Genomic DNA, 15978 nt, shown 5'->3' with positions numbered 1-15978 from the left:
TTGTGAATCTGATGGGGTGACCAGAATCATGAGGTGACCAGATCGTTGCATTTCTGATCACAGGACCTCAACAAACACCCCTGCCCCAGTGCGGGGGAGGCGTGCAACGGTGCCTCTGCCAATGGCAATGGTGTGAACGGCACAAGTACAGGCTCCCTGAGGTGTTGCCAACATGGAGTTACCTGGTACCGTCCCACCTCCCTGGCGGAGTTGTACAGCCTGTTGGAGCAGCACAGTCAGGACAAGTACAAACTGGTCTGTGGGAACACAGCAGCAGGTACGTAATTTTAATCACAATGTCAACACTGAAGTGGGTACTGCAAAACATTATGTAAACGTTGATTTATAGATCCATGTAGTAAGATACGCAAGATAGGAGTTACTCATTTACCAAGCAAGTTCGTTCTAAGTGTTCGGTTAGATACCCGTCGAATTACAGATCTCCAGTCTTTGATGAAACGTAGTTGATGCTGCCTGAAACGTCAGACGTACGGTTTACAGATCTATCTAGCTACTTTGGTACCAGTAACTTTTGTCTTGCACATTGTATTACGATTTCTCGAGCCGTGAATACGTCCTTTAATTCTGATGGACTGGCCTCGAAGGAGAAGATGACATGAAGCGATATTTGAAGATATTCATACTAACGAATGAACAATGATTGAAAGATCCTGATATGAAAATTATGTGATGCAATGTTCCAGGTGTTTACAAGGATGATGGTCCTTACTCCTGCCTCATCGACATCAAAGCTGTGCCTGATCTGTACAACTGTCAGGTAAAATCACAACTGTGATTCACTACTGGAACTGATGAATTCCGGTTGATATAGAAGGTGACAATAATATAAGTAACCGTTATAGCTACATAGTTGCTTTAGTATCAGTCTTAACATGGTACAGGTGCAAAACTATTCATCTCCACTTTTCCTCGTTAATCTTTGGTTGAATATTTTACTATAACGTTACGCCCCATACTTGTATGCGTCTAGATTCTAGGGAAGAAATTTGTAAAAAAAAAAAAAAAACTCACTCTTTCCTTTTCCAGGCTGGCCCGCCGTTGGTGGTTGGCTCTGCTGTGAGCCTGTCTGCCGTGGTGGATCTGCTGCGAGCCAGTTCTGACCGGTCTCCGTCCTACAGCGTGCTGGCTGACCATCTGTGCAAGGTTGCTAATGTATCCGTCAGAAACGTGAGTGTGTGTGGTTAGTCGAATATTCGCACCTTTAGATTCATACCATAGCGTACGGGAATATCCCTTCTTTCACTGTCTGATACGTAGTCTCCAACCAGTGTTAGCTGGATGACAAAAGAATTTATCCAAATAGGGACAAGTGCTTTGCCATGGGATCTCAGTCTTTTGCTGTAATCCGGCGTCAGTTCACTCCGAGGCCAATCAACTTCTGCTAGAGTTTGATTTCTAACTTGTCCAAAGTCCCCTATTATTATTCAGTCAGGCGGGAGTCTGGTAGAGACTGTACGTCATACCTGTAAATTTATCTCTCAAGAAGCGAGACTATGATCTTGAATTTCAGGTTGGTAGTTGGGCTGGAAACCTCATGGTGAAACATGCCCACCCAGAATTCCCTTCAGATGTCTTCACAATCATGGAGGCTGCGGGGGCGAAAGTCACCATAGGTCAGGGAAATTTTGTAAAAGAAGAAAACTACAGAAATTTGTATTCTTTGGAATCCTCTCAGATTTCATACATCCACATTTTCAACTTCTGGAATTCAATGATGTCTATTTCTTCCTATGAAAAGGAAACAAAGACGAATCGCAGAGAATGGCACTCAGTGACTTTTTGGGAACTGCAATGAATGGCAAGGTAATATGATTCTAAAACACTCTGAATAGAAATTTTAATAAAGTTAAAACTTTATACTTATATATCTGATTTGCCCACTGCTGATGTTGATAAGCTGACATTATGCAACATATAAGAGTGTGATATTTTCTAAAAAAGTTTAACATTACTCCATTTCTATACTGTTGCATTCCAGGTGATTCGATCCCTGGAAATCCCACCTGGAAATTCTGAAGACGTGTTCCGTACTTACAAAGTCGCCCCTCGGTCTCAGGTTTGCTCTAGCTTTTATCGAATAACGAGTACATGTATGCGATAAGTATTTGGTGTCTTTGTACAAAATGTCACAAATGTAGATAGGCAATCGACACGTTGCATTCCCATGTCCTTGCACAGCTGCAATACAACGGGCAAAGCAAAAGCTACTGGTAATTTGCCAACTGAAAGTGCAGTAAAAATTCTGTAACACGGAATGTTGCCCTTACAGAATGCCCATGCGTACGTCAACGCTGGCTTCAGGATGACACTGGACCGTCAAAGTGACCTCAAGGTGGTCACAAAACCGTACATTGTGTTTGGCGGCGTCAACAAGACCATGGTATTATCTTTATATACAATTACTAAGTCTCCTACTTCTTGAACATTTCAGAATGTGACGTCTTTTTACTACTTTCTGTTATGACATGACATAAACATGGCCTGGGTATCTTATGACATAGACCTGAATGGCGATATCATTGACATGATTCCAGGTACATGCCTCTGCCACTGAAGACTTCCTGGTTGGAAAGAGGATAACGGATCCTGAAACACTGAGAGGTACAATTTCAAGAAGTGCATCTTTGTCAACATATATTTTACTATAAGTAACTAGACGCTTCATAATATTGATTTTGAAGATCATCGGAATAGCTAAAGTTTGAAATTGTTATGACTTTGATAGTCAAATCAAAGGTTATTGAACATTAGCTATCATAAGCAACGAAACTATTGTCATTCTAATTTGAATATCATTGTAATACTGTTTTAACATCGTATTGGCGTTGTCTAGTCAAAGCAATGATGATAAAACTTTTGGCTGTTTCCTCCGCTAGGAGCCCTCGCCGTACTGCAAGCAGAGCTGGTGCCGGATGAGTCTGCTCTCCAATCTGCACAGTACACAAAACAACTGGCCATGGGACTCTTCTATAAGGCACGTTCAACGCACACTAGCATTATATGTAGCAACGCAATCCTATTCTTGACCTTGCTTCATGTTCTTTCTGAGCTTATAGCTCACAAAGTTGAGTTGAGTTGCTGCAATTTATGATTTCACACTTGCTTACTTTACTTATCCTCTTCATCCCTTGCGAGACATAAGGCCATGGTAATTGCACACACCAGTTAATAAATGACATACTTGTCCCCCTGCAGTTTTACCTGTCTGCCGTTGGGAAGGAAAGCCTGACAGAGCAGGTTCGCACAGCGGCAGACTCGCTCGCACGTCCGTTGTCCCGCGGAGAGCAGCACTTCCAGACTAAGGAGTCCGAGTGGCCCCTCAGGCAGCCCATGCCTAAAACATCATCCAGGGTACAGGTGAGATGGGCTTGCAATAAGTACACTGTCGCATTGGCCTGGCAGTTATATTTAGATTTCCTGACACCTCTGCGTAGCATGGGAGAAATGTTGTATCGTCATGTCTATATATCAAGCGTTACATCCATAGTAGTACTGTGTTTGTTACTACATGTATTCTGTTTTTGTTTGTCCGTTTGTTGTTTGTTTTAAAACAGCATCCGTACCACTGACCGACATACCTTAAGATTATATAGGTGATGTACAGGTATGTTACACAACAGCTGTATAGAGGTTATGATCAATTTGTAGTGGGGTTAGGAAAACACATAACTGTGAACCCTTTCCATGGTGCTGAAATGACTTTCAATTCATTCAAATTGTACAAATGACTTTGTGAAATAAATTACAACCATCAACTACATGATAAAAAAGTATGGGAAGAATATTGTAACTGCATAAACCAATGTACATGTTTTAATGTTTTATACCATCTTGAGTCATCTGGAGAAGCCATCTATATCAACGACATGCCTGCTATGCCTGGAGAAGTCTATGCTGCATTTGTGACTTCGACTGTCGCCAACTGTAAACTGGGCAACTTGGACTTTTCACATGCCATGGTATGATTGTGTCAAAGCATTGTTGTGCTAAGTTTTCATGTGTGATAAACACAAGTAAATTTGCAAGAAAAAGTAGCTTTGGATAGTTTGTCGCTGAATGTAGTTAATCCCTCGACAGTTTTTTTTACAGTTGCGATGTTTACACGATCCCTGAATGTATACGGAGTAAATCTCTAATGTGGTTTTCTTTAGTGGAAGCTGAAGTGGTACAGTACAACAAAAATACTTTCAGAACCTGGCAGTCACATTTGACATAAGAAACTTACCTGGTACATAAGCTGAGTCTTGATTCTCCCCGCGTTCAGCCCTGCAGAATGCCACAATTTTGTGTTGCTTATTTCACAGGAAATCCCAGGAGCAGTTGCATATCTGACAGCCGGAGATGTCAGAGGAGAAAACAACTATAACCTGCCATCATTCCCTGTAGCTGAGGTATGACTGTGCCCTTACAAGGGACATCGATAATGCGATTAAGGATTTGTTTGATTTCCATGATAACAAAAGAAATCAGGTGGTGACTATTAATACAAACAAAGGATTAGAAGACATTGCTTAGAAATTTTAGTCATTGGAACTAAATCTGAACAAATTTTAACCATGTGGACCTCTAAGGCTCACCGAAACCAGAAGTTGGATGGTACCAAGATGGTACATCGAATAATTTTTAACAAACTGCTAACTTCACTTGACGAAAGTTTTTCTGTTGCATGCAACCTGCGCAGATTTTCTCCAGCGACGAGGTGTCGTATGCAGGTCAACCGTTGGCTCTTGTCATTGCAGGTAAATGTCGTTTTTGACATTTTTTTGAACACTTGGTGACTGTGAAAGGACCACATGACTATTGAGAGAGTTGTTTATTTCAGACACCCAGGTCCACGCTGATGCCATGGCTAAAGCTGTCCAGGTTACCTACACCGACATGAAACCCCCCATCCTCACCATCCAGGACGCCATTTCTGCAGAATTCTTTCATCCAAACGTTCAGGAAGTAATAAAGGGAGATCCGAAAGGTATTGTTCACTAAGATAGCCTGGGTACCATCCTGGGTAGTAGTTCCCTTCTATGTTCGCTTCTTCTACCCGTCTGCAGACTTGCGCATTCAAACCTTTTGGTAACGTCAGTTCAATGATGAGCAAATTAAGGAATATGTTCTATCTAGAGCGCAGAGAAGCGAGTGTATATGTTTATATATAGTAATATATAATTAACGTCGGAGCGAACTACTTTCCGGATGGTACCCAGTCTAACACTTAAAGCCATCTGAATGAAAATATCGCTGATTACCGTATTTGTATAGGAGCATTATGACGCGGGGCAAACAATTTACAAAAGTTATATAAAACGAGGTGGACTGCATCTCATACAATCAGTGGTTAATACAAGGAAGTTGGTCAATAAGAAATCATTACTTAGCTGTAGGAGAAAAGTACTACAGTCTGATAGGACTTACGTCTTGTCATTGGTGAAATCAAACTCCTATAACTTTATGAAGCTTGACTATACAAGAACTTTTCATCATTAGGTGCCCTAGCTGCAGCTCCTCATCGTATCTCCGGAGAGGTGTCGTGTGGTTCTCAGTATCACTTCTACATGGAGACCCAGGTGTGCCGCTGCACTCCGACTGAGGATGGGATGGACGTCCAGTCTGCCACCCAGTCCATGGACTCAGTCCAGGCATCTGTGGCACAGGTGACGGGAATGTCAGCTCACAGGTTAGACTTGCATAGAATGCTATGCACCTCTTGATTAAAACATTATGGTTACACATCGATGACACAAAAATGAATTCAACCACACTATTTTGAATGGAAGACGGAGACAGATATACACAATAACGTTATAAATGTTCAAAATATCTTGAATCACACCAACAACTCGCTTTAATCTCCAGTTAAATATCGTTATACATTATTACAGAGTGTATGTGTCTGTCAAGAGAGTGGGTGGAGCGTTTGGAGGAAAGGGCCCAGCCTCCATGCTGCCGGCTGCTGCCTGTGCTGTGGCTGCTCAAAATCTCAACAGGTAACGTCACATGCTGCTTGCAATAGTTTAGATTGGAGAGGAAATCTAGCAACCAAAGAACTATACAATTTAGACAGGGTTCTAACATTGTTCTGACAGGTAAATTTCAAATGTTTTCTTTCGTTTCTTCTTTTTTCCCCACAGTTTTGACTAGAACATATTGAATCATATCGTCTTTTGTAGGACTGTACGCTTGAGCATGAGTATTGATGCAAATATGGAAGCCATGTCAAAGAGGTCACCGTATCTTGTGAAATATGAGGTATGTGTGCATTTTATGCTGCCACAAATAATGTGATGCTGTGAATAATTAATCCACTTTGTCATATTCTACTTTTTAAAGTGGTTGACAAAGTGGTTTAAAAAGACGACAAAATTTAATATCTATACCAAGAAAAAGGGTCGGTTGATGTGCCTTATTGATTGACATAGACGTCCCAGGACGTAAAGTCATACCATCTTGGGGTATTTCTACTTACAGGTTGGTTTTGACGATGAGGGAAAGCTGTTAGCAGTGGTGTACAATCTGTACGAAGATAACGGATGTTCGGTCCACGTGTCTTTAATCCCTCTTCTGCCAGTATCTGTTGACAATGGTGAGAAATCATGATGGTACCGGTGTCACAGCGATCTCGCCCCCCCCCCCCCCCCGGGCGAGATAATGGGGGGGGGTGAGATTGCTGTGAAACAGGACTTCAATGATAAATGCTACAAAATGTGTTGTGTTACCATGTGTCAGTTTATCTCAATGTTTTTGGACAGATGCTATATAATTCTAGTGCTACAGTTTTAGCATACACTTTGTATATGCACTTTGTACATTTGTAAATCAGATAACACCTTCACTTGTCAATTTTCTAAATGGCCAGAACTTAACCATTTTCATGATAAGATATACTAGTTTCGTTCTAGTATTTTTTTAATCCTTTTGATTAAGCATCTTTACAACCCAGTATGTACGTAGGAACAGTAGATATAAAAAGAACATGAATTAATCACATATATTTGACCATTTTAGTGTACTATTGCGCAAGCTGGCAGCTCACGATGCAGACCTGTAAAACCCACACTGCTCCGGGCACCTATACAAGAGCTCCTGGTAAGATTTTTCTGCGCTAGCGCTATTTCTTACAGCGTGTATAATCTATTCTCCATGCAGTAAGCTGTCATCGCGTATAAAATTAAAATATAGCTTTGTGTAACTAATCGTTGGATTTCAATCGTTAATAATGAATCAGGAATCTATCATTGCTACATTGGTAGACTTTCAAATCATGTCAATTGATGTCTATTTTGATTGAAGAGTCAATTTACGTATTTGTCTACGATTTAAGATTTCATTTACGTAGATTTACGTATAAATGTTTATCAATAAAGGTTTTTCATGCTTGTTGGTGAATGACAAGTGAACAAGCATAAAGTGAAGCACTAAGCATACAAGCGAAACAGACAAATTAACTTACGTTTCTAGTCTGTTATATATGCCTTAAGTTAAGCTATAGAACTGTAGTTATGTAGATGCCATACTTTGTACCTCGTACAATTGTTGTGCAATAAAGTCAATTGATTGTATAAAGTTTTTTATCAACGTTACAAATGCAGGGTTGGACCTCTTCTTTGCAAACAGTAGAAATTTAGAAATTTCCACGATTACTTTTCTTCCAGGGGTTGTCGCAGTTCACTTTTGTATGGAGCACATCATCGAACACGTGGCCAAGACCCTGAATAAGGACATACGCAGGATCAACATGTTTGAAAACGGACAGACCATTCTAACTGGAGACATTGTGTCTGACTGCAACATCACTCAGCTGTGGGACGGTACTTCTGTCATGTCCTTCCAGTTCGTGATTCTAGAAATTAAGTCAAGTTGCATGTGTTTTTTTTAGATAGATTTTCAAAAGTATGATCGTCTCTAGTTGTGGTTCTTCTCATATTATATACTATGTGAACTTCTATTACACACGCAGTACTTCGTGTACAGCAAATAGTGCATCAAACTCTTGTAATATCAAATACAGCCACAAATTAACTTTCATTTGAATACATAGTCCTCAGTTATTGTCGTTCTTCGGGGGCATTCCACTCCAGCAGCGAGACTGTTACTGTAAATGCACAAATGTTCGCGGTGGATTAATGTTCGCTGCTTTCGCGGTGACTACTTCACCGCAAACTTAAATCCATCGCGAACATTTTTCTATTATGGTATTAGGCTCCAGTCTATGGTGTTACCGCGAAATTAAATCCACCGCGAAAAGTCCCTTTTCCCGCTACCGCGAAATTAAATCCCCGCTTAAACTTAAATGCATTTACAGTATTTTATGATAGATATTTTCTGGCGATACAAATGCACCCGATTAAATCTTGAACGATATGTGCCGTTCTGTAGACCTCCTGACATCGGCACAAGTCAAACAACGACAGCAGGAGATAGAGGTCTTCAACAAGGTGAGGGTGTAGAATACTACTGAATGTGTGAATTCTTTCCACAAATATTTTTGATGTAGTGATCTTGGTGAAACTTTGGCGGACCAAGTTATCAGATCCAACCGGACTTAACAACCATGATGAATTAGGCATGGCCAGAATTCTAAGAAAATGATTCCTTTAAAAAAGGCCCATTATCAATAAGAATATGAGAAAATTGACGGTGCTTACTTCTTCCTATGACTTGTTTCTTCGTCAATGTTAAAGGTGGTTGTCAATGAGTCAGTACGTAACGTTACGAACACTTAAATGTAATGGTTGTTCTGGATACATTTTTCAACAACCACCACTTAATCAATCACAGTATTGATGTCATTGACAGGAACATCGTTGGAAGAAAAGAGGCTTGTCTGTTGTTCCTCTTCGATATCCCCTATTCCCACACCTTCTCCGTTTCACGGTTTTCGTGGCGATCTACCACACCGACGGCTCCGTGGTCATCACACATGGCGGGATTGAGATGGGTCAGGGCGTGGATACAAAAGTGAGAACTAAAACAATTTAGCTGGACAACCTTTCCAGTGTGGTATGATCCACAATGATCACTCTAACTGAAGCATTTAAGCTACATGCGCTTCGATCTATGACTCAATAGCTTTATAAAAGTGATAATCGTGGTCCCTTTGATTTCCACCTTTAAACTTCATACGAGTACAAAAGATCATAATTTTCGTATGCGGGAAAGCGTTTCTTTTATTGTTAATAACCAAGTCGGTAGTCCCCGGTACAGGCGGATGAAATTCTGTTTGTTTTCCACCTCTAGGTGATGCAGGTGGCAGCCGCCAGCCTGGGCGTTCCCATGGAGATGGTCCACACAATGTCCACCAACACTCTCTCCAGTCCCAACAGTGGCGACTCAGGAGGAAGTGTCGCCAGTGAACTGAACTGCCAGGTAATGTTACAGTTCTCTAACAGCCATTTGTCGCACAACTGTGCTAAGGCAATGACAAACGGTCCGGTACAGAATTTCCTGATTACAATTTAACTTGACAGTACTAGTGTTGATGTTGACGACCAAGAGAAAAACTTTGGTACTCTGGTACTGAAGTTAGATATAGGTCCAGCCATCTCCATCGTCTTGTTATCATTATCGGGACTTCAAGAAAAATATACCTTCAATACTTAAACCGGATTTATTCGGCACACCTATACATGTCCTGTGTGCCGCGCCCTGATATATCCGGGATAGCATACGAAGTAGCAGCTTTGCGCGCGTGTAGCGCACGAACCCCGGAAGTTAGGGACTTCGGCCTTGTTCGGCCGGGGGTTTCTTTTTGGAGGTCAGCAGCCAACCCTTAGTAACATTTTATAGGGTTAATTGTCTTCTACCCCAGAGCAATGCTTCTTCATCCATTTCTCCAGGGAGTGCTTGAATGCTGCCGGAGGCTGAATGAACGGATCAACCCCATCCGACAGGAGATGGGCGGGGCTCCAAAATGGACAGAACTCATCAACACCTGTCACAGTAAAGGAGTGGATCTGTCCGAGAAATACATGTGGGTGCAATTTTACCTGTGTTCCTCACGATTTTAAGCTTGGCTGAGAGGTGCTTTGATTCTGTAGTTAGGGCATCATAAAAGGCTCATACTAATGGTATCTTTGAACCAATACTTTCCTGAATCTCTTCGACTAAAATGCTACATCAAGCAATGCCAAGGAAGCACATTTCCATCCTGCCCTGTCATACGCACATTGCATTTTATGTTTTCTTTCATCTGAGACAATACTAACTGGTAATGTAGGAGGTTAAAAAAGTTGTATGTTGTCTTCAAGAAGCTGTCAGATGAAGAGTTGTAAGGGTATTTGAAGAGAACCTTGGTAAAGATATCAGACATTTTCCATCTGCCTACAGGGAGCACCATCCACAACCAGGACTTCGCCCTACGTACTACAGTTACGGTGTGACCTGCACGGAGGTGGAGCTGGATGTCCTGACAGGGGAGCGAGAAATCACCCGGTCGGACATTCTGTTTGACTGTGGGGAGAGGTGAGTACATCTTTAATGCTTTCCTCCTGCTATGACTGCCTTAGGTGGTATAGGTTGTAATGCTTAAATCATGGCCTGGTCAATATCAAGATCATCATCATCATCAGGGCGTGCTGGTTGCACGGATGGACATGACTCTCTCCCTCCATCCTTCCCTATCCTCCATAGCCTTGGGCAGATCTTCAGCCGAGCAGCAAGTATCTTCACAAAGTTGATGTACATGCATTTGTATGTTTTGCGTAATCTCCAAACAGATCCTATGGTAGCATAAGATAGTATCAAAAGCTGGCTGAGGAGTGAAGCCGGCTTAGGAGTGTTGGCTACATGGCAAATGGGCATCTCTTGGCTGACTACACTCCTTGGCCAGTTTGGTACTATCTTATGCCATTGTAGGATCTGCTTGGAGATTATGTTTTGCGTAGTTTACCTATGTTCGCATGACTGCGTTATTACCAAGGGCTTAAAATTGTTCATTATGTTGATAACATTCAGCACGTATGAGAAGGAGTAAAATTAATGTAGTTGAATACCCACCGGCACCACTAGACTTGTCTGCTAGGCTCAGCTGCAATGCTTACACAATAGTGTGGCCCAATGGCACAATAGAGATATATATTCACATTTACCCGAAAGGTGTGAAAGGGATACGTAACGTTATACCCGAAAGGTGTGAAAGGGATTTTAACTTCCACTCCTATATGCCTACTCAGTGTGAAGACGCATGTTTTGTACCTTTTCTCCTTTGGTTCTTACAAGCAACCAAAGCTCTAACTCCTGACGGCTTTTTAACATGTACTTCACAGTGTGAATCCTGACCTGGACGTAGGACAAGTTGAGGGAGCGTTCATGTTCGGGCTGGGCTACTGGCTGACTGAGAAGTGTGTGTACGACAAGGAGACAGGGAGGCTGCTGACTAACGGAACATGGGTAAAGCCAAGTTCACACAGTGGTTTATAGCCTGGATACCAGACCCCAGCCCGATCTCAAAAATAGACATTTTACCCGATAGACATTTTTGAGATCGGACTGGGGTCTGGTACCCAGCTAAGTGCTTTACTGTCGTTGCCGCCTGTTTCTTGCATTGCAAAGATATAAAATTATAAGTCTTCCTGGTGAGTGCGTTAGGCTTTTTAGACATACATTTGACTCGTACAAGGACTCGTTCAGGCAAACACCGAAGACATTAGGTCTTCAATGATTTTGCACTATTTAGACAGTATGATAGAGACATAAAAAGTATATATCAACTTAACTGTTAATTACAACCTGTGCCCTGTGTTGTGTGCATGTGACTATCACATATGAATTTATAATCACATCATGAAGGAATACAAGCCTCCTGCAACCAAAGACATTCCAGCAGATCTCCGAGTTACCCTGTTACCAAACTCATTTAACCCGTACAACGTGATCAGGTCTAAAGGTAAGGAGATCATCATCATATCTGCGCTCTTTGAAAAATAGATGGCTCCGAGGTATTGCTTTGTGTGTGTGTGTCTGAGTGTGCGTGTCTGCCTGTCTGTGTTTACAGATATTTTTGATTAGCATAGCTTTAAAGCCTCCAGATGGATTTTAATGATATTTTGTATGTGGATTGTGGTTGGGAGGACAAAGTTCAAGGTCAGGCTAGAATGAAAGGACTCTTTGGACTATATCAGTGAATCAATAATAGTGATTACAGTTTGAATTGTTATTTTGTGTTGAATCTAGAAATTTTGTATCCACAAACATATCAAGGTCAACTTTGCCCCCCTGCAGCTGTATCTGAGCCGCCACTGCTGATGTCCTGCTCCGCCATGTTTGCTCTGAGACAGGCTATCCAGAGCGCACGGGAGGACTCCGGCAATGGGGGTGACTTCTTTCCCCTGAGTAAGTACGGATTAAGTGCGATTGGAAAAAATATAAATTATTGCCATTCTATTCCGCAAAAATACACAGTTGTCTATCACTGATTCTGTGCATCACTGATTCTATGTATCACTGATTCTGTGCATCACTGATTCTGTGCATCACTGATTCTGACAAAATACAACCATGAAATACATTTTTGTATGCGTTATTGTTTCATTGATTGGTTGGATCAGATGTACTGGTCAACTTACTATTCACATTGCAGATGGCCCCGCCACTGTGGAGACTTGTCACCAGGCCTGTCTTTTGGATTCTTCCAACTTCACTCTGTGACAGCTCGCGTGATCACTAGTGGACCTCTGTAATCTTCAGTACACAGACGTGTAACAGGGTGTTCCTTGTGCAGAAATATAGCTGATTTCCGTGTACATCTTACTCTTGTCTAGAAGAGTATTCAATCTTGTCACTTTTCCACTGACATCCCAATGACAGCGTGAGTAACGTCGACCCCTGAAGAGAATTAAGTCAAGTGAAATTTTGATTGCACAACAATTGTCGCAGATACCATGTAGGGCAAAGTAATATGTACATTTTATTTGTTTTGTATTAGGAAACTGGCTATGAATTAACACAGGACATGTATGTTCTAGGCTATACAATTTTTAGAGAAAACACAATGTACAATATATAGACCAAAGCGTTATAACAGACTACTAAAACTTATACTATTCTAGTACAAATTAGACGTGATGACCCATGAAGATAACTAATGATCCAGGGGGCTAGTAACTCCCTTGTAAATCCCACTATATTTGGGAATTGTCCTTTAACATCTTAGAAATGGCCGAGGAAATGAGTCATGATGACTAGATTTTGAAATCATGTAGTTAGTAGTAATGGTTTTATTGAGTACATACAGTTCACATTGCCAAGACAATTAGCAACCCATGCTAATGGGTTGAATTGCAGTACTGACAATTACATGCTAGTAGTTGAACATCGGCGGAATCAGAACATCAAGAATAAAAGATTTATACATCTAAAATTAATTTTAAGCTTCAAGCTTCAATTTACAACTAAATAGTTTCGAACTTATGTGGCATTTAGTACAATATCGACCAAGTAAAAGATAACTACGACTTTATGTTGACCAAACGTGCCATGTAGTTAATTGTTCTGAGAAACAACAGACACACGATGGATATGAAGACAAGGAAAGAATGAAGTGTAACATACGGTAACGTTACGTGTCACGAGGGGGGAGGTGGTACGTATGTACAAGTGGCAGTTTTTAGACTGGCCTGTGCAGGTTCAGGTCCAAGGGTCACAAGCTGCCTCGATGGGTGATATGGCGGCGGTAGGGGAGTGGCAGGGTCGACAGACGTGACGGCTTTCACCGCTCGTAAGTACTAGTGGTCATTTCAAGATATACTGTTCTACCAGTGATCACCTTAAGATGTATTTGGCCCTTGTTTCAACTTTGGTTTTCTTACAAATGTTTCTCCCTTACATCACAACCTACCTGGCACCAAAAAAAATCAAGGCCAAAAACAGCTCTTTGCGGAAGTAGTAACACATGTACCCTGGCTCAGTGTGGGCATTTTAAAGACCCCCCATCGATGGCACAAATAGCCAGGGCTTCATAGGACAAGATAAGGTGCCAAGAATCATTTTCTCCGAAAACCCAGGCCTGTTGATCCAAAACTGATCAACATCCGTTGCAAATGGCAGTCAAGGTCAAAGTTTTATTACCGTTTGCTGTTACAATTTCACCGAAGCAGCAACTAGAAAGAAAGGGAGAAAACATTTATAAGATGTTTATAGAATCCAATAAAAGCCTGGTGGCACTATATCTATATCTATCATTGGTATTTGAGAGGATCTACAGTTTGCTAGTCTGAGGTTTAACTTGTACGTATTTAGTCTGTGTATGGCCTTGGGCAGACTCAGGGTGCGCACGGCGCCCCGGTGCAAAGGTTGGCAAAGCTGTGAGTGGATTCAAGATCAAAGGTTAACATTAGCTAGTACAATGTGGTTGTCCATTTAGGTCTGTAATATGGAAAATTCCGATGGTTTTGACACCTTGATCTGTAAAGTATCAAGAACAATCGTTGAATTACAAGCGGGGCAAACCACTTTTCTGGCATTTGCTTTCCATGACATCATCATGACGTCATGCTAATTTGCATAAATAACCTTTATAGTATGGATATGAAGACAAGGAAAGAATGAAGTGTAACATACGGTAACGTTACGTGTCACGAGGGGGGAGGTGGTACGTATGTACAAGTGGCAGTTTTTAGACTGACCTGTGCAGGTTCAGGTCCAAGGGTCACAAGCTGCCCCGATGGCGGCGGTAGGGGAGTGGCAGGGTCGACAGACGTGACGGCTTTCACCGCTCGTAAGTACTAGTGGTCATTTCAAGATATACTGTTCTACTAGTGATCACCTTAAGATGTATTTGGCCCTTGTTTCAACTTTGGTTTTCTTACAAATGTTTCTCCCTTACATCACAAGCTAGTACCTGCCACCAAAAAAATCAAGGCCAAAAACAGCTCTTTGAGGAAGTAGTAATACATGTACCCTGGCTCAGTGTGGGCATTTTAAAGACCCCCATCGATGGCACAAATAGCCAGGGCTTCATAGGATAAGATAAGGTGCCAAGAATAATTTTCTCCGAAAACCCAGGCCTGTTGACCCAAAACTGATCAACACCCGTTGCAATTGACCACAGATGGCAGTCAAGGTCACAGTTTTATTACCGCCTGCTGTTACAATTTCACCGAAGCAGCAACTGGAAAGAAAGGGAGAAAACACTTATAAGATGTTTATAGAATCCAATAAAAGCGTGGTGACTCTATATCTATCATTGGTATTTGAGAGGATCTACAGTTTGCTAGTCTGAGGTTTAACTTGTACGTATTTAGTCTGTGTATGGCCTTAGGCAGACTCAGGGTGCGCGTTATAACAGACTACTTAAAACTTATACTATTCTAGTACAAATTAGACGTGATGACCCATGAAGATAACTAATGATCCAGGGGGCTAGTACCTCCCTTGTAAATCCCACTATATTTGGGAATTGTCCTTTAACATCTTAGAAATGTCTGAGGAAATGAGTCATGATGACTAGATTTTGAAATCATGTAGTTAGTAGTAATGGTTTTATTGAGTACATACAGTTCACATTGCCAAGACAATTAGCAACCCATGCTAATGGGTTGAATTGCAGTACTGACAATTACATGCTAGCAGTTGAACATCGGCGGAATCAGAACATCAAGAATAAAAGATTTATACATCTAAAATTAACTATAAGCTTCAAGCTTGAATTTACAACTAAATAGTTTCGAAATTATGTGGCATTCAGTACAATATCGACCAAGTAAAAGATAACTACGACTTTATGTTGACCAAACGTGCCATGTACTTAATTGTTCTGAGAAACAACAGACCCACGATGGATATGAAGACAAGGAAAGAATGAAGTGTAACATACGGTAACGTTACGTGTGACGAGGGAGGGGGGGGGGGGTTACGTATGTACAAGTGGCAGTTTTTAGACTGACCTGTGCAGGTTCAGGTCCAAGGGTCACAAGCTGCCTCGGTAAGTGATATGGCGGCGGTAGGGGAGTGGCAGGGTCGACAGAC

The 15978-nt window shown here is 41.5% G+C and overlaps 1 protein-coding gene across 12 annotated transcripts in view; it reads left to right on the top strand.

Moving 5' to 3' along the window:
* LOC118425672 (xanthine dehydrogenase-like) overlaps positions 1–15978 on the top strand; it is a 30221-nt gene that overhangs the window by 2257 nt on the left and 11986 nt on the right. The window contains exons 6-34 of one of the 12 annotated variants that reach the window (XM_035834687.1): positions 64–277; positions 705–778; positions 1048–1188; positions 1532–1634; positions 1760–1824; positions 2000–2077; positions 2291–2401; positions 2556–2622; positions 2898–2995; positions 3217–3378; positions 3858–3980; positions 4326–4412; positions 4703–4760; positions 4844–4990; positions 5503–5692; positions 5898–6002; positions 6186–6264; positions 6484–6598; positions 7021–7101; positions 7668–7823; positions 8392–8450; positions 8812–8973; positions 9253–9381; positions 9852–9985; positions 10342–10476; positions 11280–11403; positions 11803–11899; positions 12235–12345; positions 12593–13376. In XM_035834687.1, the coding sequence (XP_035690580.1) occupies positions 64–277; positions 705–778; positions 1048–1188; positions 1532–1634; positions 1760–1824; positions 2000–2077; positions 2291–2401; positions 2556–2622; positions 2898–2995; positions 3217–3378; positions 3858–3980; positions 4326–4412; positions 4703–4760; positions 4844–4990; positions 5503–5692; positions 5898–6002; positions 6186–6264; positions 6484–6598; positions 7021–7101; positions 7668–7823; positions 8392–8450; positions 8812–8973; positions 9253–9381; positions 9852–9985; positions 10342–10476; positions 11280–11403; positions 11803–11899; positions 12235–12345; positions 12593–12660 (3273 nt within the window). In that variant the 3' untranslated portion in view covers positions 12661–13376. Of the gene's footprint in view, positions 1–63; positions 278–704; positions 779–1047; positions 1189–1531; positions 1635–1759; positions 1825–1999; positions 2078–2290; positions 2402–2555; positions 2623–2897; positions 2996–3216; positions 3379–3857; positions 3981–4325; positions 4413–4702; positions 4761–4843; positions 4991–5502; positions 5693–5897; positions 6003–6185; positions 6265–6483; positions 6599–7020; positions 7102–7667; positions 7824–8391; positions 8451–8811; positions 8974–9252; positions 9382–9851; positions 9986–10341; positions 10477–11279; positions 11404–11802; positions 11900–12234; positions 12346–12592; positions 13377–15978 lie in introns of those variants that run through there. The other 11 variants (XM_035834688.1, XM_035834686.1, XM_035834685.1 and 8 more) reach the window with 11 other exon arrangements.

The sequence above is a fragment of the Branchiostoma floridae genome, chromosome 11 (assembly GCF_000003815.2).
Source record: "Branchiostoma floridae strain S238N-H82 chromosome 11, Bfl_VNyyK, whole genome shotgun sequence".
NCBI lineage: Eukaryota > Metazoa > Chordata > Leptocardii > Amphioxiformes > Branchiostomatidae > Branchiostoma > Branchiostoma floridae.
This window is presented reverse-complemented; position numbering and strand designations above follow the sequence as displayed.